This window comes from Chionomys nivalis, chromosome 12, assembly GCF_950005125.1.
Source record: "Chionomys nivalis chromosome 12, mChiNiv1.1, whole genome shotgun sequence".
NCBI lineage: Eukaryota > Metazoa > Chordata > Mammalia > Rodentia > Cricetidae > Chionomys > Chionomys nivalis.
In genome coordinates, this window is record NC_080097.1 from 56,539,241 (window position 1) to 56,567,220 (window position 27,980).

Consider the following 27,980-nt stretch of genomic DNA (forward strand, 5'->3'; position numbering starts at 1 on the left):
GTGAATTGGTTTTTTGACAGCAGCCTGTAGTTCGGTAACAGACTGACCTCCCATTTCTCATCCGCTCTAGCCTCAAGATCTTGTAATTAAACTTAGGACATCTTAGAAATGTTATCATCGGCATCCACTGGGGACGGACCCTACACCCTCTGTGGATAAAGGGAGACTACTTACTGTACTTGCTTCACTGTCTTCTTTCCCCTTCATCTTGATCGTAATGTGATCAGTTAGGATGGTTTTGGTAGCCTTTTGTGGGCCGAGTTGAAACATCTACAGGTGATCTCCATTTTAAAATCCTTATTGGAATCTATCTGATCAGCTGTAGCCCTGGCCCCACCAGGTGACTCCCATGTTTGCCCCACATCTTTCACCACATCTTTCTGAGCCAGAGCTATCTTGAGAAACTCACTGAGTCCTAGTCCATCAAGATCCTGAGATTGTAATACATCACCTGGATTGGGACACACCTTTATGAGTCAGCTTCATTAGCTTGTTTTTATGGAAGTCCAACCCATCACACTATTTTAGAGACCTTAGGCTAAGATGCTTCTTGTTCCTCTAGCTCAGATAATCTGATATCTTTTCTCCCAGGGCTTTGCTCATCTGTCTCTACCCAGAATTCTCTCTGCTCTTGACAAGTGACTACTTCTCATTTTCCTCTTCAAGAACACCCCACCCCATCCCAACAGTCTTGTGGTGTCATTTTAATTTCAAACCTTCATTTCAGATTATTTTCTTTCTTTCTCCCCTCTTCTTCTTCTTCTTCTTCTTCTTTCTTCTTCTTCTTCTTCTTCTTCTTCTTCTTCTTCTTCTTCTTCTTCTTCTTCTTCTTCTTCTTCTTCTTCTTCTTCTTCTTCTTCTTCTTCTTTTCGAGATAGGGTTTCTCTGTATAGCTTTGTTGCCTGTCCTAGAACTCGCTCAAACTCACAGAGATCCACCTGCTTCCCAGAGTGCAGGGATTAAAAATGCATGCGACTGCCCAGCTGATTATTTTCTTCTGTCCCATCACCAGAGCAGCAGCTTTCTCTCTGTCTCTGCTATTCCCTCCGTCCTTCTGTGTGTGTGGTGGGGGTTGGGGACATTTCCTTTTCCAGTCTGGAGTTGGAGTCTCACAACACTGGGCGAGTGCTCTACCCCTGAGCTACACTCCCAGTTCTGTTCTGCGTTCACCTTTGCTAAGGGAAGGTAAAGCCTCTCTTGAGCCAGGCTTGGTGGGTAGTACAGGTTTAATCACAACTACTTGGGAGGCTAAGGCAGTGGGATGCCAAGTTCAAAACCTTTCTAGACTACCAGGTGAGTTCAAGACTAGCCTAGGCAACTTGGCACAATTGTGCCTCAAAATAAATAAATAAATGAGGAAAGATAGGGCTAGGTATGTAGCTTTTAGTATAACTTATATTTGATACTTGCCAGAGCTTTCACATCGTAATAGGCAAGATATATGTATTGTTTATCATTGCCAGCGGTACTATGCATTGCTACGATTTATAGTATAAATTTGGCAATGTGCATCAAGAACTTTTGCAGTGCTTTGGGGGAGATAGCTATGTCAGCAGAGTGCTTTTCTGGCAAGTATGAGGACCTGAGTTTGGCCCTCAAGTCTGTTTAAAAATGCCAGGCATGGGGCCATCACACCTGCTTGCAATCTATGTTTGGCGGGGTGGAGATAGGTAAATATCCAGGGAAGGAAGATTTCCTTTCTGGAGAAGGAACCTCATCACTAGCTTATTGGTGAGCTCCAGCCCGGTGCCAGGGCCTGCCTCAAAGAGAGTGGGTGGATTCCAGACAATGACACTGAAATAGTCCTCAAGCTTCCAAATACATGCGCACATAAGTACCTGCGTGCGCATGCACATACACACACACTGAAACCAAGAAAGAAATTAATGCTTTTAATCCCCTAATTTAATTTTGTTTTGTTTTTTGAGACGGGGTTCTCTGAAGCTTTGAAGCATGTCCTGGAACTAGCTCTTATAGACCAGGCTGGTCTTGAAATCACAGAGATTCACCTGCCTCTGCCTCCCAAGTGGTGGGATTAAAGGTGTGCGTCACCACCTTCCGGCTTCTAGTTTAATTTTTGAGAAATACATAAAAAATTTAATCAGAGATACTGCCAAGAGATTTAAAGACAAGATGCAGACTTTTAAAGAAAAAGGACAGAAATAAATGAACAACTACTTCAAATTTAAATACTTTCCCTCTTGATCCTACCACGTTAAATATTAGGCTTTGTATCACAGAGCTTGCTGTTTCCCACCAGCCCTGGCAGAGCTGAAAGCTGCCAGTCTCTCAGCCACAAGCACTCAGGTGGTCTGGCAGAAAACGGAGGAAGACAGGTGACACTTAGACAGCTTGAGCTGCCTTTCAGGGCTGGGGCGAGGTCTTCCTCACCCTGTCCATAACCCTGGAGACGGTTTCTAGTTCACTCAACTACTGACAGAGATTAACTCTGTAATAATTGCTACTGTAACTAAAAATTAAAAACCACGAGGAAGGCAACATTTGTTGTAGCTTGACGCACAATACATAATGCACATTTCAATCTATTTATATAAACCTCAGTGATGAGCCCTGTTGCTCGAACTCCTTTCCAGGGAGGGATACATAGCAACTTCTACCCCTCCTCTTAAGGTTACAGTGGCAAACTTAAGTATGATTCCACCCAAGTTCACTCCGAGGAACCAATGGTTTTATTGGGCTTCCTTATAGGTCATAGATGGGGGGTTAGCTACAGGAGTGTGGCTGCACTTGAAAGTCCTTACTCAGCAGGAATGATGCCTGGCTCATAGTCACATAGATGGAAATCCATAGTCTTCCCTGGCCCATATACTCTAGTCCTCCTGCTGAGCCTACAAGCCTCCATGCAATTAGAGTTGCAGGTGCGGGTGGTAGGGAACAGCTGGGTACACTAGGGAGGGTCCTGGGACCCTTCCTGCCCCTCTGTGAGGGGATGTAAACAGTCAACAAGCCCAGCTGGGTTGATCTTAACAACCTGCACATCTGAAACTCCTGAAGAAGGGGCTATTGGGCTCAGAGGACAATCACAAACAGTAACCCTCACTTCTTTCAAGTTCCTAAGTGTGTCCCCTGAGCACACATGGCCCTAGCTTTCCTATTGCCTTTTCCAGAGCTGTGACCCACAGCCAGCAGCAAGAGCAGCAGACACTGCACCCCGCTGGAAAGGCAGCAGAGCAGGGAAGACCACGGTATGGTATGGAAACAATTTAAGCAAAGCCATCAGTTCCATCAAATCAGCGTGTGATAGAAAGGTTGGGAAACCAGCTCTCTCTAACATGCTGCTGCGAAAGGGATCCTGACGGAGAGACGGTGAGGAAAGAGTTCAGAAGGAAAGCTCCACACTCGCAGATTGTCCATGGGCAAATGAGAGCAAGAACAAAACCACTGTGAGAGCCAAAGTTACATCTTAAGTTTTAGTTATTATACCTAAGAGAGTCATGAAGCCAAAAAATGCCTCTAATCTGCCAGCCCCTTGCCCAAAGCTGATGTTTATGGGAGATGACAAGACACGTGTTTTCACTCCTCAACAAGCTTGTTTGACCCATCTGCACCAGATGTGCTTAATCATGTGGGCCGGGGGTTCACAGGCAGAAAACACACCAGGATGTATGCTTGCCCCTGATAGGACCTGATGGGAAATACTTAATCCACTGCAAAACTTGACTCAGGGCCATTTTTCTTTTCTTCTGGGAAACCAGAGATAGACCTGGCCAGAGACAATCTACCCAGCCAGTATTTAATTAAAGCTTGCTTCAAATTTGACTTTAAACTATGGTAGTGGTTTTAGGGATTAACACCACCCACCCAACCCAACAAATGCAACCAACAACAAATCCAAAATCAAAATAGAAATCACATTTTATCTTCTTGTATCCTGTGTGTTGCATTCTGGAAACATCCTCAAATTATAATACCACAATGACACTTCATTTTATAAAATATCTTTTACTTAAAAACAAGGTATCACTGGGTCTGTCAACATAGTTATACAGGTCACACATAAACACACCTAACAGTTACAATATAAAAACATGACTAACATAAAATGATCACTGGTGAGTGCATGGCAATGTTTTACCAGAAATAAATATCACTATTTAAGTCACAGGTACCCTCCGATGATTTTAAATTCCAGTAAGCAAAAAGTGTGTTGGGTAGATTTAGGAGGGTTTGTTAGGCCTCTATGAGGTTAAGAAAGTGAGGCCTAAGAAAAGTGGTGGTGGCGCACGCCTTTAATCCCAGCACTCAGGAGGCAGAGGCAGGTGGATCTCAGAGTTTGAGACCAGCCTGGTCTAGATACTGAGTTCCAGGATAACCAGGGCTACACAGAGAAACCCTGTCTCAAACAACAACAACAAAGAAAGACAAGAAAGTGAGACTTGAAGAATCATATCCTAGCCTAAGGCAGATCCAGTACACACCTTGACCATACAAAGTTATTTAACACAGTGAGTCTTATATACATATAAATACATTCTTCCCTGTGCTGCTATCTGAATTTCACATAATTTAAAATAAGGAGGCAGACATAGAGACAAAAATTCTACATAAACAGTTAAATCTCAGCTTTAAAATACAAAACATAATGTATGCTTCATACAGTTTTCTGTAGGAAAGTCCCTCTTGTATGGGATTTGACAGCATTCACATTGTGCAGAAGCCTCCTGGGGAGTAGCCAGACATGAAGAAGAACATCTCTGACATGCCTCTAGGAGATCTGTGAGCGACATGGTCTCAATAATACATGTTCTTATCCCACCAGCCTGTGGAGGTAGAGAAGGATAAATCAGAAATAGCCTGTGGGAGGTGGTGTCCAAGTATCAGCAGTCATGGGGGTGTACTTCATTGACCAGGCGCTTGCCCTGCACAACTGGTCTGGTTTCCAGCTCAGCAAAACAAAAACATAATTCATTTTCCTCAATACTCACTTCCAGGGTAGAGCCTGATGAAGAGTTTTCGCATCTCGTCATATACCCAAATCAAAATGGCATGCGGCACAGCCACAAACCAGTACTGAGCCCTGCAAACAAAAGAAGGAAAGTGAGCCCTGGCTTGTCCAAGGAGATAACCCAGACCCTGGCCAATAGCGGAGGCAGGGGCAGGAGCTTTCTCTTAATTTTCCCTGCCTCACTAGAAATATCAAATATGTTACATCACACAAGACAGGCCTTACTTAACCCAAGATGGGACTGCTAAAAGTGGCATTGGCCTTTGAGGATCCCTGTTGGATGAGAGTGGCGATGGTCCAGTTAGGCCTAGAGAATGCTTTTTTTTTCCTTTGAGAAATAGGAAGGTCAAGGGATGGGTTCCCATAGTTTGGGGGTCGATTTAATCTCTTTGGGAAGATTGGAGGAAGAGCCCATGGGAACCCTTGCATTTATTCAGATTGTGATAGCTTGAAGTAGAAGCTGGTGTCCTACATAATCCCACTGAAGGGCAACTCACCTGAGCATGGTGAAACTCAGGGCTGTAACACTCCCGAGACCGTAGGACAGGACCAGCGCCACAATGATCTGTGAGGCGATCCCCACCCAGATGACTTTATTTCTGGAAAACACACAGAAGCAAACAGATGTGGAATTTACATGTGTCTATGGTCATGCACCCAGAAGACTGTGCCACAGTTAGGTCAGACATGGAGGTACCTGAAGAGCCCCTGCTGGAAGATGGAATTCCTCCGGGTTTTCCTGATGATCAGATCTGCAATTTGTTGGATCATGATGGCAACAAAGAAAGCCGTATAACCTGTGTATTCTAGGTATTTTCTCTGATACCTTGTCTGTCAAGAGGTAGAGACGGATGAGACCATGAGAACCCTCCCAGAGGAAAACTGAAATCTGACCCTCTTTCCCCACTCCACCCAGATTCATCATAGACTGTCTCCTTGTGTTCAGAGAGACATTCTCTTTACATAGATGGTAAGGGAAAGAAACTAGCTTATGCTACCCTATTGTGGGGGTTGGCTTGGTTATGCTTCCACACCGACTGCCGAACTAATGCAAAGTGAGTTTGAGAGACCAGGTGTCTTCCCCAAAGACCCCATTGTCACCAGAGGTCTTCCAGACTTATTAACCGAGTAGCATCCAAGGCTGTCTCATCAAGACCATTCAGGGGAGTGGAGGTTCAATGACAGGGTGGGTGGGCACTGAGAAGAGAGGAGGGCCAGGTGGTGGAAGGACTCCCGACTCACCCATTCCTGCCCGTAGCTATCTTCCAAGTCATTTATATCATCTGTTTCCCATGCTACCCTCAGGTTGATGAGAGAGGTGGGCCAAAAGCCCTGCTGTGCATAGACAGTGAAATAGACGAGGAAAGCGCCTAGGGCTTGCATGAGACCTGAAAAAGTCAAAGATCAAGATGTGAGTGCTGTGTTGGGCCCAGAGGGCCGCCTTGTTCTAGTGCTCTTCCGAGCAGTCCTCCTCCCCTGCCTAGGACTGGAATGTGTTATTTGGGAGGGTTCTTGCATAATGAGCCATGGGTAGGGGGATGGCCAACGATAATACACCCTCCTCATACCAATGTGCAGGTAAGAGTAGATAGCAAGCTGCTGGTTCACCAATCTGTCTTTCTTCTTGTGGCGAGGTTTCCTATTCATAATGTCACTTTCAGCTTTTTCATAGGCCAAGGCTATGGAGGGAATCTAGAGAAGGAAAGACCCCCATGAAATGGAACTCTGGAAAGAGAGTGATAGTGAGCAAGGTGGGGGGACCAGAGGTGGGAGTAAATGGGTGGTAGAGATGGGGAATGGGGGTGCATCCAGGGTGCAGATGACAAGGGTGCATTGCCTACTTGGGATTTACAAGCCTCCATCTTTAAAAATCAGTTTGTGTTTTTGAGTTGAGGATGTTGTCAGTGGCACCATGATGCTAACTAGAAGCACAAGCGAAGCCGTGGGTTAAAAAAAAAAAGTCCATCTGCTTTTTCAAACCACCTGGTAATTCTAGATAGAGCCAGTTATAACATAAAACATCGTCCTTCCCCTTTGGCATGTGTCCAGACCACAAAGCAATGTGGCAGAATAGTGGTGCTTTTGCAGGTTCTACCACTAAGAAATCCCTTAAAAGACAGACTATTCCTACATCCAGATGTCCCGATGCAGTGGTATGGGCTTGGCTAGAGAATTTGTATTTCAAACCTGGCTCACGCTTGGAGAATCATTGCAGGCTGAGAAAATGAGCAAATGTAGAAGGGCTTGGGATGTTGGAATATGGATGCATTCTCTTTTAGGATGGGTATTTCGGTTCTCCCCTCAAAGACAAAAATCTTTTATTTTCCTCATAAAGCAGGGATCATATCTAGGTACTATATAGACGTAGGGAGTGAGGCCATGGCCAGGGCCGCTTTGGACTGTGACTTTGACTTGCCCTCTGCTGTTTTTCTTTTCCTCCTTGGCCTGGTTAAGCCAGAGTCATATGGGGTCTTTTGTGAAGCTTTTTTAAAAATGGATACAGGCTGTAAGAGGAGAGTCTTAGATGAATGACTGTTGGAAATAACAACAAAACTCTGAAAATGCCGGATAAAGAGACTCAATATATCCCTGCTAGAGCCCCAACTAAAGAACAGCAAAAACCAAGTCCACTATTTCATTGTGTGTTTAGAGAGGCCCTTTCGGTTCACTGTCCTCTAACTTAGCATGGGGTGACTGTGGGCTGTCACCTCAAGATGCTTCCTCTCCCCAGAGTATTATTGTGTGATTGCTTCTCCAAACCATAGGAGTTGAATCTGATGAATGCATATTCTTTGAGAGAGCCAAAACCATGTCTTTAAAAGAATGAAAAAATCAGTACTGGAGATCAAGCCCACTGAGCTCTATCCTTAGCCCTGATTCTTATCTTAACAGTCTTATTCTGGAATGAAATAATTTTCATTTCCAAACACTTGACCGATATCTCTAGTCTATTGCTGGGAAGCATGGCCTGTGGACCCATAGAATGAGTGTCACGTGTAAGCTCACTAAAGATGGAGAAATGGCCCCATAGAACAGACGTATGAGAAGCATTGATTTTGTTCATCATGTGGCTCTTGGAGGCAACAGGTATGATCTTTATATCCCTGGGGTTATTACCAGGTCTCTTAGTAGCACTTACAATGTCTGTGCCCAAGTCGATGAATAGGATCGTAATGGTGCCAATGGGCAGGGGAAGCCCAGCAACGATGTAGATCAAAAAGGGGCAGAGCTCAGCGATGTTCTTGGTCAGGGTATAGGCAATGGTTTTCTTCAGGTTGTCAAAGATCAGGCGACCTAGGGAAGATGTGTCTCTTTATAGGACTTGCTTCTAGTCCCCCAGGAAACCGGGCTATCAGGATGGCACCCTGAAACCTTACTCACCTTCCTCCACCCCTGTGACTATAGACGCAAAGTTGTCGTCTAGCAAGACCATGTCCGCTGCATTTTTAGCGGCGTCAGAACCTGCTATGCCCATAGCAATCCCGATGTCTGCCTTCTTGAGGGCTGGAGAGTCATTCACACCGTCACCTGTCACAGCTACAACCGCATCCTGTGGGGACCCGGTGAGAAAACAAGAATGAGGCAAGTGAGGGGACCACGGGTCCACCAGGAAGCACCCCTACATCTTTTGTCTTGAGGCTGGAGAACTACTGGAGCCAAAATGAAGGTCTCTTTGGGAAGGAAAGATAAAGATGGACAATCTTAGAAACTGACACAGACTACGCAAATGAAGAAATAAAACAAAATCTCCAGCACGCATTCCCGAACAAAGAGGTGTTTCACAGGGTTAGTCTTACATGTTGAGGGGTTCTGAACGCACAGATCCAACCACCCAAATTTAGAAAAATTTTGGAGAACAAAACCAAACTGGCTGTGGTGGCATATGCTTGCTTATGCTTACAGTGCATGAAAAGTCGAGGCAGGAAGATTGTGAGTTTGAAGCCAGCCGGGGATACACAGGGAAACCTTGACTCAATAAACAAAAGGAGAAAGAGAGACAGACAGACAGAGACAAAAAAAAACTCAGAAATATTGGAAAAAGAAAATTGCCTGTATAGTGAACATGCACAGATTTTCTTGACATTATTTCCTCCAAGCAATATGAACTATCTGGTGTTTATGCGGCACTGACATTATACTAGGTACTATGAATCATCTGGAGATGATTTAAAATACATGGAATCTGAGTACCCTCTATACAAATATTAGTTAATTTTATAAATACAATTAGAGCAATGGTGTGTTTTGTACTTGTGGGAGTTCCAGAAACTACTCCCCCGTAGTTATGAAGGAACGACCATTTCTTACGTCTCACTTCCTTTGTTATATATATTTACATTTAGAAAATCTCTCTCTATCTGTATTCTACCACAGCGGCAAGTGCTTGAGTGGCTTCTCAATCAGAGCCCATGTTCTTGTGATATAGTAAAGAAAGACAGACTGCATGGCTATGGGGTGATCTCAGAGGCGGAAAGAACGCCCGTCCTCCCGATATCGGTGCCACACTTCCCAGTGGGTAACCAGGCCTTTCCAGTCATCTGGGAGCTGCTGCTGACACACCTGCCTCTGACAGCCCTCCACGATGATCAGCTTCTGCTGGGGCGATGTCCGGGCGAATACAATTTCTTGGTAGTTGGTTAAAAGGTCATCCAGTTGTTCCGGTGTCATGTCCTTCAGTTCCATGCCTGTCACCACAGCGGCTTTCGCTTCTCTAGGAAGGCCAGAAGAGACAGGGTGAAGCCAAAGGCCAGCTCTTGTGTTGAAACCCAGTTCTGTGCCTGGTTTCTGTTTTTCTAAAACAGGAGACCATTTCCTATTAGTCTATAATAATGGGAATAAAATGTCAACTAGCCTTTTCCTTCTAGAAATGGGTGAGAAATGTTGATTCCCTGGGGCAATGCTTTACTACACAAGGAAGAGCAGAAAATTGCCTCTTTGGGATGAGTACAGAGCTCAGAGATAAAAAGCTTGCTGAAATATTCACTAAGCCCTAGGTCTGGTCGCCAGCAACACAGAACAAACACACACAAACCGTGTTCTTATGTTCTGGTGTCTAGATTCCCCTTATGCCTATACGCATAGATAAGGTGCCCTTTTGTTGTTTCGGGATTATAGAAGCCCACTGTGTACAGTGTGCTAAGTTGGGAGAATAGTTTACTGAAGTCTTGGAGCACAACCATTACCCACTGACTATAAAAATAAGGCTCTTGGGCCGTGGTTCACAACCTTCCTAATGCTGAAACCCTTTAATACAGTTCCTCATGTTGTGGTGACTGCCCCCCCCCAACTGTTACTTCATAACTCTAATTTTGCTATTGCTATGAATGATAACGTAAATATCTGTGTTTTCTGGTGGCCTTAGGTGACCCCTGTGAAAGGGTCGTTCAAGCCCCAAAGGGGGTTCAACCCCCAGTTTGAGAATTGTTTCTCTGGGGACTCTTGATTATACAGATAAAATGTGCTACTCTTCTGATGAACTCTTCATCAGAGTCCTAGCTAGTCCCTGAGCAGACCCCAGGATCCTTTATTGGCTTGCCAATAAGGCCAAGTGCAGCCTTGAAGGTCAAATGTGGCCGACAAGGTCAAGTGCAGTTTGAGCTGTTGACCTTCCTAGCATCTTGGGTTCTCCTCTTGCACCCACCGGCCTCTTTTGGTTCTGAGGCGCTAATGCTTCCACTACTTTAAGGTCTCTATGCTTGTCTCCCTTTCCAGGAATGGGCGTTTCTCACTTGAGCGTCCCTTAACTAATACTTCATGTTTTAGCTTTCGAATCTCAGCTTACGTTAGGTAGAAACAAAACATTGCATGCCTTTTTTTTTTTAATGTCTTGTAAGTTTGCAGATTTTCACATTTGTTTTTCTTGTTGACACCAAATTCTAGAATTCTAGCTCTTTGGTAGCACAGATTAAACTCAACATTAAAGGACAAGAAATTGAAAGAGGATGTGGGGTAAATCTGGGAGGAGTTGGGGGACCGGGAAGCAAATATGCCTCAAAATACATTGTATGCACATTCTCAAAGAACTAACGAAAATGTATTTTCAAAAAGTATATCAAGGCAAGATAAGAAGGAAGAGTATTTCCTTCCTTCTTACAGCCGCTTGAATGTGTGGCTATGGAGTCAGAGCTGAGAAAGCGGATAAATAAAAATATTGACAAAAAGTGTACACTTGTGCTGGGGATGTCACGTGGCTTTGTGACAGAGCACTAGTCTAGGTCTGACAAAGTAAACAAACAAACCAAATAAACAAATAATCCATTTCCCTCCTGGTCAGTGTGGTGACTGCCATAAAAGTGTCGGCCGCTTACTGACTGTTCTAAAGAAATAAACAGGCCCCATCCCAGTTTTGGCAGAGGGCTGCTTATTTAAACAAAGGAGTGATAGCAAGGCTTGGTTTTGGGCAATTGTTGCTGTGCCCAGAGACTGTCACTGTTGTACCCTACCTAGTAATTATTATCACCTGGCAGCTGTGTGTTCCTACCAGGCCTAAGTGCCTAGGCAATCTAAGTCATCGTTCTTTCCTTTCTCCCTGGATGCATGAAAGATGGTCCAACTGGTGACATTCTATTTGACCCACCACTCTGAAGTCTTTGACTCATTATGTCATTCCAGGTCTAGGCAGCTCCTTCCCTGTGTGTCTCCTCATTAAACCATTCTCCATGCCCCACCTTGGCCCCTCTCCTAGGTTAATGGAAAGTTTCTCACTGGTGGGACAGTGTTCTAGTGTCTGGCATATAGCCTGAAGGCAACAACTAAGTGTTGAAAGAATTAATAGATAAGTGAATAAGTGAATAAATGAGCAAAAGACAGACATGATTGACAGAATAAAGCTTCCATTCTGACAAGCAGAAAAGCAGAGTATGTTTGTATGGCTACATGTTATGAAGTCAACTGAATATGCAAATAAATACCTAAGATGTATGAAACCAGGATTCTCAATATCCTTAATCCTACAGCTGGATCAATAGCAAGTGATTTCATCTGCTCTTTGTTTTTCTTTTCTTAGCTGAGGCATAAAATTTGCAGATCTCTGTCCTGTGCTGTACAATATTTTTAGTCAATGATGCAGGACTTATAAGATCATCTTGCCTAGTGATGCTATACTAATTTCTTTGGACATACTCTTGGATATTCAGCAACAATTAAAATTACATTTTATATAGGGCATAGCTTATTGTTAAGCTACACCCAACTTTACTTCATTGAATTTTGAAATACCAGACAAGGATAGCAATGCAGTGCTTGTCATGAACCAGATACTCAATAAAATTTTCAGTGAACGAATGAATGTAAATTATAAATCATGACAACATAGCTCTACCCTGAGAAGGCATTAGTCAAAAGGGAAATTTGATCCCACTAGGAAAACTCTTTAGAGTCAGCAGGGCCCAGTGGGTAAGAACTTGACTTTCTGCTCCGTTAGTTCTGTGGTTACCTTTTGTTGACTTGCTCCACAGCAATACCGCGGCGTTTTGCGATGTCTTCCACTGTCTCATTGTTGGCTGATATGATTCCTACGCTCTTGGCAATGGCTTTGGCTGTGATAGGATGATCACCTGTAACCATAATAACCTAGGACACAGAACACAGAAACTCGTGGGTAATGGCTTTGCTGGCTAAGTAGGGGTTGTAGGTCAATATTTACTAAGATACTGCCTACTCTCAAAGGACCTGGAGAGTGCTGTGATTTTGCTTATGAGAAATTCTGGATCTCAGACGCTACTGTTTCTAAAGAAGGCACTGGTCCTGTCTGGACTCCCTTTTGCCCAGGCTTCTTTCATATGCCCCCCTGATGCCAGAAGAAGTCTTCCCCTTTGTTATAATTTCCTTTGTAAAAGGGTCTATACGTGTCTCCTAGAGACAGTCTCGTGCTGCTTTAACAGTCTTTCTTAATGCTAACATGGTAATAAAATTCATATGTAACTTCCATATCATGAAGATAAATGGATTATTAATAAAATTCATATGTAACTTCTATATCATGAAGGCAAATGGATTATGGAAAATAAAGTATTAAAACCCTTTATTTTCTATCATAGTCCAGGACAATATAAGGTCTAATTCACAGCACTGGCAAGTTCTTCTCTCTGTAGGTACTGCGTTGGTTCATCCCCACAGACACTGTCTTGCTTTTTGAGGACAGTTCCCGAGATCTTAGCAGAGTGAAGGAAGAGGTCCAAGTTGAGAATTACGATGCTCATTTGAAGAGAACTAAAGACTCCCATGGTAATTTTTTCTTAGAAAGGGATATAATATATAGATAGAGAGGAAAAGAACACTCACCTTGATCCCTGCACTCCGACACTTGGTGACTGCATCTGGGACAGTGGACCGAGGGGGATCAATCATGGACAGAAGCCCCACAAAGCAGAGGTTGGAAGTGGGAAAGTTTATGGTGTCTACATCAAATGGGTAGGTTTGGGGAAACTCATCTGCTGGCAGGTAGAGGTGGCAGAAACCTGGAAGGGGCAATCATGTTGGAGTTAGTGAAACCAGGATTAAGTATGACAGAGGATGAAGAGTTGTGGGGGGTGGGGGATTGTTGTGTGGTTTGGTGGTGGAGGACATGTTTAGCATGTGTGAGCAGCTAGGTCTGAGCCAAAAGCAGGAAGGAGATGACATGATGATATACACTCAGTCATTTACTATTTTACCAATATACAGTGTGTACCAACAGTTGTTTAATCCCTTCAATTCCATAATGCATGTTTTTAAAGAAAGACCTACTTCATCCAATTCCATCCAAAAGTAATGTCCTGTGGGCCTGTCAGGTGTTCTATGCTATGCTTTAGAGATGTAACAACCAAGATAAGTCCAGTAAGACATGTTTTATTTCTGAAGATGTCTCCGGTTAGTGGTGAGACTAACAACTGAAGACATTAAACACGGCATGAACCGTAGCATGGAGCTGCACGTCAGAACAGAGCAGGGATGTTTTCTAAAGAAGGAAGGCTGGAGTGAGGAAACCATTTCAGGAAAATAAACAAGCACATGGAAAGAAACAACCCTGGGTCTTTGGGGGAGTGGTAGAAAATTCAGCCCTAATTAAGCTGAGACTAGGAGTAACCGGGTAGAACCATCCTTTTCTCTGGGGCGGAGGTGAAAGGCATTCCTGTGTCTGATAGAACTCCCAGACCATGTGACTTGCAACAGTTTTTACAGCAAATAATCATCACCATGGCTCACTGCTTCCTACATCTCAGTAACCAGGCCGAGAGGTCAAACAGGAGGTTCCTAGAGCGACTCTGGTCAGTTGGGGGCCAATCTTTCTTTGAAAAGATTGCTTGGTGCTGTGGGTTATGTAGGGTGTTTAAATCATTAGCATCTCATTTACACATTTTATCTACTGTACAAACTCAAATATCCTGTGGAAACACACATTCTACAGATTCCGAGGCAAGTGGCAAGCACTTTTATGGTGTTTAACGAACCTTATCAAAAACCCTGGGCTGTGAATTTCTGGTTCTGCAGTTCTGAATAGGTGCCATGCTTCTGATAGTGGAACACACTGCCCATCACACCACTTCAGTGGTGGAATTGCTAAAGTTCCTTCCACCTCCAATATCCCCGTCTCAGTTCCTTCGTTACTTTTCCCCTACTCATAAACCAAGATAAGTAAACATTCCTGAAGTCACCATTCCTTTCTAAGGAGTTGCTGAGTCTTATCTGCTGGCTCACAAAGCGCCATCACCTGACCCTTCTTCACGCTCCCACCACCTCGCTTATATCAAATACCTACCCCTCCCTTGTTCTGTGAAATGAAAGCAGCCACCTCTTAAGGAGCCCAGTGTCTCTCCTCTTGCTAGCAAGGATGACCCACAACCAACCCTGGATGTGACTGACCGGCTCACCATGTGGCAAAACTTTCAGTACTCCCCCTAACCGTAAGACAAAACTCCGGGTCCTCGGCACATATTTAAGAACTCTTTGTGATGGCCCCAATCTCTCTCCCTAATTCTGTTTCCTGCACCTCCTCCCTCTCATCCATCCTGCAGTACTGCAGGGACCACTGGCTTCCCTGTGTGCATAAAGAGATCCCTGTCTTCCTCCTCTTAGCCTCTGCAGTTGTCTCACGTGGATTCTTTCCCCTCCTTCCACCCAAATACTGCAACTCAAGGCCCAATTTAAAATGTGACTTCTCTAAAGTCCCTGACTATGTCTGGAATGAACCCCATTCCTCCCAGTGAAATCTTACAGCAATCCTTTACATGCTTCTCTCTTGTTTATGTGCTTTTCTTTTGTCCTCACTGCTGGGGATTGAACCCAGGACCTCACACATGTTAGGCAAATGCAGCACCACTGAACTATACTCCAGCCCCTTGTATTCTTTATATGATCCCTGTGTTGTCATGACTACTCTGCTGGTTAATGGGAGTTCTTCATGCCTCTCAGGAGATGAACACAGATGTTCTACCATGCTCACCCAACACACGCTCGCCCAGACCTCCCAGCTCCATGTAGGCTGTGTGGAAGGCGTCGGCAGAGCTCTTGTCCAGTGGCTGCTCCTGGCCGTTGATCATGATGGTGCTGCACTTCTCTAAGATCCTCTCCGGGGCTCCCTTCATCACCATGAGGAAGCGCTTGTCGTTAGGGTCCTCTGTCTCATGTATGGAGAGCTGGGAGGGCATGAATTGGGCCAGTTAGATACGGCATCTTTGCTGTGGTTCCTCCAGTTAACAATAGGACAGGCAGGCAAAACATATTCTTTCAATTTTCCCTCCGAGGGTAAAAGAAGAGGAAGAATCAGGGCACCCCCAGCATGGCTATCCTTTGGCATTTGTAACTAATTAAAAAGCTAACACCCAGATTTGGGTGACTCAGAGGGGCATGCTGAGCTGGAACTCACACTGGGTGCAGCTTGCATTTCAAACAGATACTAGCTCTTTAAGGCTCTTTGAGTAGGCTGGGTTCACCCCTCAGCCGAACAACCTATGGACAGAAGTATTGCGAGAGTTCTTGTCTCACCCCTCCCTGCTAGTGTGAGCAGCCATCTTTTGCATGTGCACACACATATGTATATGTCTGGGTGCATATGTGTGTTCAGGTGTACATACCTATGTGTGTATGACAGTCATGTGTGAATGCGTGTGTGTGTGTGTGTGAGTGTGTGTATAAAAGGTAGAGAACAAACTTGGGTCTTGTTCCTTGGTGCCATCCACCTTGTTTTTTGAGGGTCTCTCCTTGACTTGGAGTTTGCCCATTGGCCAGTAAATTCCAGAGATTTGTCTGACTCTGACTCCCCGACCCAGCTTTCGCACACGAGTTCTGTAGATCAAAGTCAGGTCCTTGTGTTTGCCAGGCAAGTGCTTTGCTCGCTAAGACATCTCCCCAGCCTTGAGCAGCCACTTGCAGATGCTGAGCTGCCAAGGCCAGGAGGAATTCCTGTGCCTCTCTGTCCCAGGATGGAGAGGTGGAAATTCGAAGAGGAAGAAGGCATGATTACAAGTAGACTTTAGAAGCCAGTGATGCATCAGAGTTCACAAGTTTAACACAAATATTCTTGATTCAGCAAGCCTACGTCTAGAAAAATCCTGTTAAGATAATCAGCCTAATAAAATATGTATAGATCATAGTATATAATAATCAAATGGCTAAATCTGCACGTTATGTGGGCACCACCCAGAGTCAGACAGGCAGGCAGACATACCCACTTGTACCTCAGCACATAAAATTTCAGAGAGACTTGGTGTCTGTCTGTCTATCTATCTATCTATCTATCTATCTATCTATCTATCTATCTATCATGCTGGGAATTAAACCCAGGGCTTTGTAAATTCTAGGCAAGCACTCTATCATTGAGTCAGATGCTCAAGGACAGGAAGATTTTGAAATCTTTTTGGAGAAAATAAAATATAAAAAAATTTGCCACCACTTTGGGATTAGCAGTTGATTCCAAATCAATAGTTGTTAGACACTGAGTTATCAGAAATGTATATTATTTTTAAAAATGATAGAAGGAAAATAGGTTTGCCAGTTTCATTTTTTTCCAGTGACCAAGAAAAGACATAAAACCAACCAATTAACAAACCAGAACTCATCCCAACTCAACCAAACCAAACCAAGGAGCTTCCTGTTGGTTACTATTATCACCTTTATTTTTTTGGACAGTAGGGCCGAGCTCAGTGGCAGAACTTGCCTAACACATGTGAGACATCCACATCCCCCCCCCCCACACAACACAATTCAATCCCCAGAACCACAAAGAAAAGCTCTAGACCCAGGTGTGGTGGCACATGTCATGCTCACACAATGAAGACATCATCCAGCATGTCTATACTTTACTGTTACACAAAGTCAAAGCCATACCCCTCAGCTCAGCATGGGATTCTGTAAGAAATCCCACTGGGCAGGCAACTTGTTGGCCTGAATGAAGAGGATAGATATGATTGATTACTGGCCATTGATATAGCGGTTCAAGGCCACTAGGCAATGACGGCCATGTTCTTCCTGAGCAGTGGGCAGAAAGGAGGACCCTAGCAATGGCATATAGAGTGGGAATAAAACCCTAAACAAAATAAAACATTTGACTGGTCCTCAAGAAGGGCTTGTCTTCTTCCAGGGCAGTCTCAGACAAGCTTGCTTCAGGCGGCATGTTTGACATTTCTGAATCTGTGCAGTAGACTCTGTAGATTCTAGAGACTGCCAAAACTGGCTGGTGCCACTCACACACTGTGAGACTGTGATCTCAACACATCCTAAGTGTTCTATTCCTACTCCATAAATTGGATTCACTGGTCCTACCTTATAGATCAGTTATAAGTGATTTATTTAGTTGGTTCTTAGGTCCTTAGGAGATTGGCTCCAGTGCCCAATTAAAATATAAGGTGTTCCTCATACCCAATATATCACAAGGCATAGTGTTTACACAGGACATAAGCACATTTTCCCACAATCCTTAAAGAATCTCTAGACGACTTATACTTCTAATATGATATCAGTGCTATGTATTCAGAGAGTGTTCAGAGCCTCTTGCTCCCTCTCTCTGTGTGAGCTTGCATGTAGGATATGCGCACTGTTCTTAGGAACAGTAGACCCTAAGAAGCTCTTTACCTTTGTTTCTCTACCCTACTTCAAGGTTGGCTTTATATCTTTTCTTGGTTGTTAAAAGAAGAGGAAGAGAAGAGAACAATGACAATGACTACACTGGCAAACCTGACCTGAGTTTACCAGACGCTCACATACCTCGCACCCTGCCAAGGTCTTTCGAACCCAGGGATGGTCTAGAATACAACGGATTGTGTAAAGAAAGGAAGAAAAACTCACCTGAAATTTGTTGGTAGAATTAAAGGGAATTTCCGCTACTTTGTGGTTCCTTTTTCTAATTTCCATCACGTCACCCAAAACAACCTCTGAGAACTTTAGAAGAGCAGTTTCAGAGGCATCTCCGACCACAGTTCTCTGGGGATCAAAAGAGAAAAGTGTTTACGGCTCATCACCTAGATCTTCTGAGCTATACATTTTTCTCTGCTCCCCTCCCTGCCTCTCCCCTCCACGTCAGCCCTCTCCCATGGTCTTTATTGCTCCCAGTTTACTCAGATCTTGTCTTTTACTACTTCCCATGTAGATCAGATCCATGTATGTCTCTCTTAGGGTCCTCATTGTTGTCTAAATTCTCTGGGATTGTGGTTTGTAGGCTGATTTTCCTTACTTTATGTTTAAAAATCACTTATGAGTGAGTACATATGATAATTGTCTTTTTGGGTCTGGGTTACCTCACTCAATATGTTGTTTTCTAACTCTATCCATTTGCCTGCTAATTTTAAGATGTCATTATTTTTCTCTGATGTACAGTACTCCATTGTGTAAATATACCACATTTTCCTTATCCATCCTCAAAGAGCATTTAGGTTATTTCCAGGTTCTGTCTATGACAAACAATGCTACTATGAACATAGTTGAGCCCATGTCCTTGTGGTATGATTGAGCATCCTTTGGATATATACACAAAAGTGGTATTGCTGGGTCTTGAGGAAGGTTGTTTCCTAATTATCTGAAAAATTGCCATACAGATATCCAAAGTGGCTATACCAGCTTGCACTTCCACCAGCAATGCAGGAGTATCTCCAGCATAAGTTATCATCAGAGTTTTTGATCTTGGCCATTCTTAACAGGTGTAAGATGGAATCTCAGAGTTGTTTTGATTTGCATTTTTGAGACTGTTTTGGATGAACCAACAGGCTTTGACCAGTGGAAGAGACAAGGTCACAGGACTCTCCGTGACTGAGCCAGGACCATGGTAAGAACACAAACCAATGGTGCCACCTACAGGCACTAGGGAAGTCTGCGCTAGTGGGAGCTCTGTGGAGGAATGGGGGCTTCCTGAGCTATGGCCTAGGTGAATAGGAGACAGATGATGGGGGAGAAAAGGCCTTCTAGAAAGAAGATTGCCAGAGTGGAAGTACAGGTGTGTATGGTAAGATATGGGGGTTCCTGAAAAGCGTCTGTGGTCAAGATTCAAGTAGCAGAAAACAGGGACCCACAGAGGAAAACTGAGCAAAGCTAGGTGCTCAACCAGTGTTTAAGGAAAATTGGTGGCAAATGAAAAGAATGGAGGGGAAGGATAAAAGCTCGGAAGCCAGTGAGGAGTGGCTTGGCAATTGAGATGCGAGGTACCGATGATCATAGAGGCACGAGATTGTGTGTATTTCAAACCAAGCATGGGAGGCCTTTGTGGCTCATTAGCTAGACAAAAAATCAAGATAATTTCCCAAACCTTTGGCCCAACGACAAGCAAAATGACTATGTCAACAGAACCTTTTTGACAGCCTATTGACTGGAAGCCAGGCTGGGCACAGGGGAGAGTGACAAAAGTGGCCTTATAGTTTCTCAGTGATCAAGGGAGTGAAGAAGACCTTCTGCTCATCTCAGGATAAGTCAGGTTTGCTCTTACCAGGGTAAACTATACACAGTTGGAGAGCCTGACTCAAGCACCCAGGTAGAATGCACAGAGTGACCTCATACTGCCTGTGACATAAGACCAAGAATGGCGGTAGCTTTACCTTCATGATGGGGACACTTTCCTGGCCCGGCCTGAACTCCGCTCGGTTACACAGTGTTATTATTTTGGACAAAGAAGCCCAGGTCCCAGAACTTTGGTCAAAGGCTTGTTCTAGAACAGAAAAAGAACAGTGGTTAATGTGGGTGCTGGGCCTGCCCTGGCCCAGTCACACCCTTCGTTTAAGACCAGAGACTCAGCCAGCCCTTTGGCTTGGTCCCTGTCTTTGGGCTATAAGCCTCCACAAAACTCACTTGTTTGGTTTTCGCTTGTATCTGCCACAAAGATCTGATTGTCAAACCACAAATGAGCCACAGTCATTCTGTTCTGGGTCAGGGTCCCTGTCTTGTCTGAACAGATGATGGAAGTGGAGCCGAGGGTCTCCACTGCCTCCAGGTTCTTCACCAGGCAGTTCTTCTTAGCCATTCTCTTTGCTGTCAGTGACAGGGTGACCTGGCAAGACGGGGAGAAGGATACCTTGAGGACAATCAGTTTGAACTCCGGTACCTGGGACTGACTTTTGGGAGAGAGCAGGATACAGTTAGACCAGAGGCGATATTACAACAAGAAGTCTGGATTAGTGAGTTGAAAGCCACCCTAAAGCTCTATTAACCATAATCTTAAAAAAGATTAACTATAGAACACTTTGTCTCTTCTTTGAAGAAAGTGCTCCCGAAGTCCGCAGGCAGCTAAGACAGGCCGTGGAGCTATGGCTGGAATTCATGAACTCAAAAGAGAGCTCAAATAGCTGGGGTGTGGTAAATTACTTGCCTAGCATTCATGAGGTGCTGGGCTCCATGTTCAGAACCACAAAACAAAGCAAAACCAAACCAAACCAGGGAGTGAGACCTGGAACTTAACAACATTCTTCCCCTGTCTTTGGCATGTCTTTTGCCATCGTTCGTGTAGTTATATGACTATCATGTGAGCCCTCTGCCCCACCCCACGGGCCTGCACAGCAGCTTGGGGAGGAGGGAGCTTTTGTCTAGGTCTGAATTAGATGGACCTGGGTAAAAGAAGGCAGGAGAGCCATGGCTAAGTTTGAGGCTAGGTAAGGAAGGCATTAACGCCTTCATAAAGAGAAGGTGTGGGGAGAGGGAGTTTTAGAAAGTAAATCAGAGGAATGTATTGCTTCCAGAAATTCTATAAATGGGGGTTAAAAGCTCATCTTCTCTAGATGTTAAGGGGGTGAAACAACCTATGTGAATTAAGCTAGATCTGAAAATTTAGTTTCAAGGACAATGTGTCCAGATATTAGAAACATTACAATTCTTTAATGAAACCGTCTATTCAGTCTGTCCCATGGTAGTCTCTGGTGTGTGTGTGTGTGTGTGTGTGTTGCTCTGTAGATGGGAGAAGGAGTGGTTCTGCAGCCACAACGGTAGGTGCCAAGAGTGCGGGGATGGGGTGGGGGGTGGGGGGTAGGGGTGGTGGCGGTGCAGGCTACCTAGCAGCAAAAACTCACAGTGACAGTGGCCAGGAGGCCCTCAGGTACATTGGCCACAATGATGCTGATGAGGAAGATGATGGCGTCAAGAACATAGTACTTCATGCACATGGCGATGATGAAGAAAATGACGCCAATGGACACAGCCACCCCTGCCACGATATGGACGAAGTGCTCGATCTCGATGGCAATGGGTGTCTTCTCACTTCCAACACCGGAAGCCAAGGAGGCTATGCGACCAATGATGGTGCGGTCGCCCGTGTTGATGACAATGCCAGTTGCCGTGCCTACAGGGAAAGAAAACATTTTACTCCGGGCTTTCTGCTCACAGCTCTCTCTGGTGGCCTGCACAGTGAGCCAGCACATGACAGCACAATGGCTACCATTGGTTATCTGGTCCCCTCAATTCTGAATTTCTTCTGGGAAAAGCTTTACAGCCAGGGACTGGAGAGACGAAAATCTTGGAGCCCAGAGAGAGAGAGAGAGAGAGTTGATGCAAGTGAGATATGCTTCCCTGAGAGCCAACTGGCCTTACCTTCCAGGCACGTTGTGGAATAGAAGCCTATGTTCTTTGTTTCCAAGGGATTTTCATGGGTAAACTCAGTTGAACGAGCCTGGGGCTCAGATTCCCCAGTGAGAGAGGAATTATCTACCTGAAAGAAAGTTCGAAAGTAATTCACAATCAGCTACGAGAACCTCTATTTTTTCCTTAGTGGGGAGAGAATGCCTGCTACCTCCCAGCAGGCTCCTTGAGGAAGATGCTCCTGGATACTCACTTTGCATCCTTGGGAAAACACTAGTCTGATGTCTGCAGGGATCTGGTCTCCTCCTTTAATCTCCACTACGTCCCCCACTACCAGCTGCTCTGCAGGAATGATCTTCTTTTCTGAATCTCGGATGACAAGAGCTTGCTGTGGAAGGAAGTCATGGCAGACGCCTAAGCCCCTGGGAAACACACTTGCCTTTCCACTGTCTGCACCTACGAAACCCCAGAGTGGGGGGCCTTGGGACCCCTGGCTTTCAGAGTGGTGAGGCTAAAACTGAAGACTGTTTCACATGGGGTGAAGAACTAATTTTTTTCAAGGTCTGTAGTTGGAACCAGAAAAGTCTACCGTTGCCTGGCAGATATGAGATGGGGAAATTATTTATTTATTTAATATTTATTAGTGTTGGGTCCCCTGGAACTAGAGTGACAGACATTTGTGAGCTGCCATGTGGGTGCTAGAAATTGAACTTGGATCCTCTGGAAGGGTGGTCAATGCTCTGAACCACTGAGCCATAACTCTAGTCCTCTTGATGGGGGAACTTTAATGACTGAGTACTCTGCTCCTTTCTTGGTGCTACAGGAAGCATCTCTTGTACCAGAATCTTCCTTTCTATCTGGTGGTTCTGCCATCTGGGGCCAAAGAAGTTTCCTAGCTATAGATACAATGATTCCTAGGAGGAGAAAGGGGCACTTGGTCCCCACAGGAACATTTAGGGCAACAAGCTCTGAAAGCGAAATACAGTCACAAATAGAGTAGATTGGATGGATCTCCTTGACTGTCAGTGAGAAATATTCTAGAACCATCTGAGTGACTGTCCAAAGTGGTTCAGAACACATTGTGCAATGACTAATGTTCTGTCCTGCTTTTCCCTAGATGCAACATTTCCCTCGATCTCACTTTAGCCCTGTGACCCCCTCAACCCCTTCAACTAGAATTCAGAGACATTATTCAGAAGTAATTTGCCCAAGATATGACAGATAGCAAGGAGTGGGGCCAGAATTCAGGAAGAGACCAGAGTTGGGAGGCTCCTACTCACCTGGGGGATCATCTTACTAAAGCTGGCCATGATGTTGGTGCTTTTGGCTTCTTGATAATAAGCAAAAATCCCCGTTAAAATAACAACCAAGATAAGTATGGCGCCCAAATAGACCTGGGTGGGGAGGAGAGATAGCAGTCAGAGAAACAGATGGGAATAGCAACCTCTAACCCAATAACTCCTAAGCTGAAACAGTCTAGTCTGACTACCAATGTGACACCAAAGTGCAAAAGTCCTGCCTGATCTCATGTGACCAGTCACAAATTCAGAGATGCTAAAAGGAGTGCCAAGAATTACCTGCAGGCAATAAAGATGGGACATATATATGAAGGAAACAAATGTTGTGTTAACATTAAGATATCTTGTTTTATACAGACACACATCCAAGCCCCCACCCCAATCTGAGATCTAGAACACTTCTTGTCACTCATGTTCTTTGGCAATCAATCACTCTTTGCTCCTGTGCCCAGCCTGGGGACCATGGATGTGCTCTCCAAAGCTGAGCCTATCTGGTATTTAACACCAATGACCTCCTACAACATCTACCTTTTGGCAGCTGGTTTCTTTCTCTTAGCAAGGTATCAGCCAGATCAGTTCTGTGGTATGAACCGGTATAACTGCCCTCCATGGGAAAAGGAGAGAGATTGGCTTTGAGGAAAGAGAGTTCCAGAAATACTACATTATTCCCCTGCTCCATTACAGACTAGGTGTTTTGTCTGTATTCTAAAATTCACACTTATATCATCAGAAAATGAAACATCCTTTGTTTCTCAGTTGGGAGAATTCCTGATTTCCCTATGTTCACCACTGCCTGATGGGTGGCAGAATAGATTTAGCCCAGCACTGTGCTCATCGAGAGGCTTGCTTAGTGACTGCTTCTCCTTTTAACCAAGTGGAGCCCAGGATGGTTGCTTACACTGTCAAGGGATGCAGAATCACTGACATATTGGATCACATATGCGATCCAGCACAAGATGGCACCTATCCACAGGAGGATGGAGAAGCCCCCCACCATCTGCTTGAGGAATTTGATAATCTCTGGAGTTTGCTTGGGAGGTGTAAGGGCATTGGGCCCATCCCGAGCCAGGAGTTCTGTAGCTTTGACACTGGAGAGACCCTGAAAAAGCCAAGAAAAACACACAGAGAAACAAACAGTTGGTCTTCATGTTTTGTCAACTGCCCAGGGCCCTGGGAAAGTGAAGGATGCCTCGTTCTCCAGATTCCCACTTTTTAAAAAATTTTTTTGGACAAAGATTATTTTTGTTTTTATTGGTGGGGTACCATGTGTTATGTAATATGTATACATTACAAAATGTTTAAATCAGGTTAAACATCTGTCTCCAATAAATATTTCATATTTTGAAAACTGTGCCGGGGCTTACACTCAGATCTTGGAAAGTCTTCTACATAGCCAACGCTCTTTTAACTTTTTATTTTGTGACACTGACCTATAACCCATACTGACCTTGAACTTGCAATCCTGCCTCAGCCTCTCAAGTGCTTTGAAACACACATGTGCCATTGTACCCGGCGCAAACTCTCTATCATAGACCATATCATGTGCATATCTTTTCTTTCTAATTATGTGTAAGCTAGAGGCAATATGTCTTTTTTTTTGTTCATTTTGGAGTCTGCTCTAAGATCTAATGCTTTCGCTAGGTAGTGACTTAAATATTTGTTGCAAAGCTGGATTCTGAGCTACTAACTCATCATTGCCTTTCACCTTGCCTCTTTTTTCTAGAACTCCTTTTCTGTATTTCTAATAGTACAGCCAGCCTTCTGCTTTCACAGATTCTGTCAACGATAGGATTATCTACCTATTCTCACTGCTAGTCCAGTGTGAACCACATACTAAGTTTTTTTTTCTTGTTTTCATTTGAAAAAATGAATATTCATTTTCTGTCAAGGGGTTCAAGCTTGGGCTAGAGAGATAGTTCAGTGGTTAAAATCACTTGTTGCTCTTTCAGAGGACCTGGGCTAGCACCCCTGTAGTGATATACGACCATCTGTAACAGTTCCAGGGGACCTAATGCTCTCCTCTGGCCTCTCCAGATACTGCATGTATGTGGTCACATGCAGTCAAAACACTCACAAAATATAAATAATAAATAAATAAATGCTTTTAAAAAGGAGGCTTAAACTTTTGAAATTGAACTTGAATTTGAATTCATAGAAGGAAGCAATATTGTGTAGTGAGGAATTTGTAAAGTCCTGTGGGCGTGCAGTGTGCTCTGGTTCCTTGGGCTCTGAGATGGAGACTCTGGGTCCTTTCTTTCTAGCAATGGCCTCCCCAGCCACCAATAAAAAGACTTCCATGCACCATTTTACTTCATAAACAGCTTCTGGCTATAACCTTGAGGAAGGTATGTATCGTTCTGGAGACCACAGCTCCTTTGCTGTTTACGCCTGGGCGTCTAGCTCAGTGAAAGGACCTGGTTGGGGCCTTGGGTCAGACACGCCAGCTCCAGCAGCCTGAGTGGCTTATCTCAGGATCCAGAAAATGGACAGTTTCACAGGTGTGGCTCTAAGTTACCCGCAGCCTACGCAAGCCAGCATTCTTCCTCATACAGTCAGGATGCTTGTCCCCCAGACGATCGTTCCCCTGATGACTTACCCGAATGATGTTTGTACCGTATTTCTGCTCCAGTTCTGTATTAGTGAGTCGGTGGTCATCCTGGAATTCACAAAAGGAAAGGGAGTAAATGGCCTCATTCCAAAAGACTCCACCCCAACTTTGACCCACTTTGAAAGCTTTGGAAGTAGCACAGGCAGAAAGGGCCAAGAAGGTTGGGGAGGAGCAGAGAAGGCTGTGCAGGGAGTAGAGGCTCTGGTGCAGGAGACCCTTGACTTGAATCCCTGTCATCCACCTCTGTGAGCACATACTGCACTTGCCGTTGCCACCCAGGCCCCATCCTTGGTTTCTATGAGCAATGCAATGGCTACTGGCCACACTCTGACCTCATGCAAGCCCTGGCATCCTCATCTTGTATCTATGAGATAGTTGGATGCTTCACTCAGAGCTGGATGCTAAGACTGGCTGAAGGTGATTGGCAAGCCCAAAGGACCCACGGGATGAGATCAGGAAGGAAGGGAGAGTAGAGTCAGGCTGTGGTTGTGGATGCTCTCGGCGCTCCTAAGAATCGGGGTAGCACAGGCTCTCCATTCAGAAGGGTTAGTTCCAAGGCTCTAGTTTGCCACAGAGATCAAGGTTCAAGGGCATCCAAGCATCGTGTCACAAACTGAGGGACGTTTGTGGGAGGACCGAGAAAGTGGAGGGAGGACAATGAAGCAGGAAAATGGGCTAATACCATGGGAATGATTTTTCTATACAGTATTGAAAGTACTCCAAGAAAAATTTCCCATCATAATTGTAGGGAGAGCTGAGCATGATGTCTGATGCCTGAAATCTCAGGACTCAAGAGGCCCGCACAAGAGTATTGCAAGCTGGGCCACATATCAAGTACCAGGTCCATCTGAACCTCACAGCAAGATCCTGTCTCCAAAGAGAATATAAATAGATATGGATAAAAATTTAAAATTAGCAGGCTTCTGAGAGAATAGAGGTATAGTCAAGCAGCAATCTTAAAGGAAAACAGGTATGTCTTAAATGCTAGAGACACACAGGACATAATAATTATTTTCATGTGTTATCTAGTGCTGCTCTTGGCCTTGACCTATCTTACTTAATTCTCTCCACAACCTGAACAGATAGGCATTCCTAGTTACATCAGTCCAACGGTAGCCCAGCAAGCACTGGGCTTTGAGGTTAGCCTACAGACTGCAGGGATAATCTAGCTGGATCTCAGGTTCCCTTTAGCCTTTCTGAAAGGGTATCTTAACCTTCACATCCAGGGCAGCTTGTAAGAGGTCAGGTTTAATAACCCAAAGTCCTTCCTTCAGAGAGACTTACTTAAAATACATAGCTCATTTCCCCCTCACAGACCTTGCAAACTAGTTCCCATTTTATATAGGGAGAATGGAGACAGGGGTGGTTTCCATGGAGCTAGCGTGTTTGTGCCCAGTTACAGCTCAGTCCTAGAAAAGGACTTGGATTGAGCCTGGTCAGGTCCAGTATTTCTACCCCTGGGGCTGTTTTTCCAGGAACACATAAAGCCTCACAAGGCCTATGGCTTTGGTTTTCCATATTTGGAGGCTGTAGCTCATTTACTTTTACTTGCCCATGGAAGATTGGCAGATAGTTATGTTTCAAGAAAGCAGCTGAAAGCGAGAGGGATGGTTTCTGCCTCTTGGGCTTACAACAGAGGCTTTAACTCCCTGTCCTGTCTGGGACTGCCTCCAACCAGAACACAGGCAATTGTCAACAAGGATAAGTGGCGACAGGAGGACACAGGAGGACAGGACAGAATGAGGAAAGATATTATCACACTCTGGACAACAAACAAACAAGGAAGTTGGAAGACTTCCAGGGTATCCCAAGCTATCGAGGCCAGTTTTTCTTTACCAGAGGGAGGTTATAGAGACAAGTTCTCAGTGGCAGGGGACACCAGGCCCTTTCGCCTTCAGGGGACTGACCAGATCAAGCTCTTTTTTAAGCTCTTCTTTCTCACGACCCTTATTGGGTTCTGAGTCCTTGTTCTTCATCTCCTTGAACTTCTTGTCATCTCCCTGGTCTGTCTGATTGACATCTTTAGTTCCATTGAGCTCCACAGAATAAATTTCCAATGTTTTCTGGAAGAGAAGCAGAGGTGCAATATTAGCCCCAGATAGGTAGGTTTTCTTGAGTAGGTGCCGAGGGTGAGGAGATGCCC

General features: G+C 44.6%; 1 protein-coding gene across 1 annotated transcript; it reads right to left on the reverse strand.

Annotated features, from left to right (window-relative positions):
* Nucleotides 1–4,752: 4,752 nt before the first annotated feature.
* On the reverse strand, nt 4,753–27,903 carry Atp12a (ATPase H+/K+ transporting non-gastric alpha2 subunit). The gene is made up of 22 exons (XM_057786104.1): nt 27,745–27,903; nt 25,826–25,885; nt 24,128–24,328; nt 23,212–23,325; nt 22,185–22,319; nt 21,944–22,061; nt 21,427–21,695; nt 20,216–20,414; nt 19,966–20,075; nt 18,230–18,364; nt 15,390–15,582; nt 13,250–13,425; nt 12,402–12,538; nt 9,527–9,677; nt 8,348–8,516; nt 8,106–8,260; nt 6,535–6,658; nt 6,209–6,354; nt 5,664–5,797; nt 5,464–5,565; nt 4,947–5,038; nt 4,753–4,781 (listed from the first exon to the last, which is right to left on the reverse strand). Exons 1-22 carry the CDS (start codon nt 27,811–27,813, stop codon nt 4,753–4,755), a joined length of 3,018 nt encoding a protein of 1,005 aa, XP_057642087.1. The 5' UTR covers nt 27,814–27,903.
* Between the last annotated feature and the right edge of the window lie 77 nt (nt 27,904–27,980).

Bases quoted from the DNA above. Each gene is read 5' to 3' on its own strand.
- Atp12a (XM_057786104.1), bottom strand. From the start codon at position 27,813: ATGAAGAACAAGGACTCAGAACCCAATAAGGGTCGTGAGAAAGAAGAG. The intron at 24,329-25,825 runs GTAAGTCATCAG...TGGCTTTTTCAG, and splicing joins ACGGTACAAACATCATTCGG to GGTCTCTCCAGTGTCAAAGC. The intron at 12,539-13,249 runs GTGAGTGTTCTT...TCTGTGTCCTAG, and splicing joins GTCGGAGTGCAGGGATCAAG to GTTATTATGGTTACAGGTGA.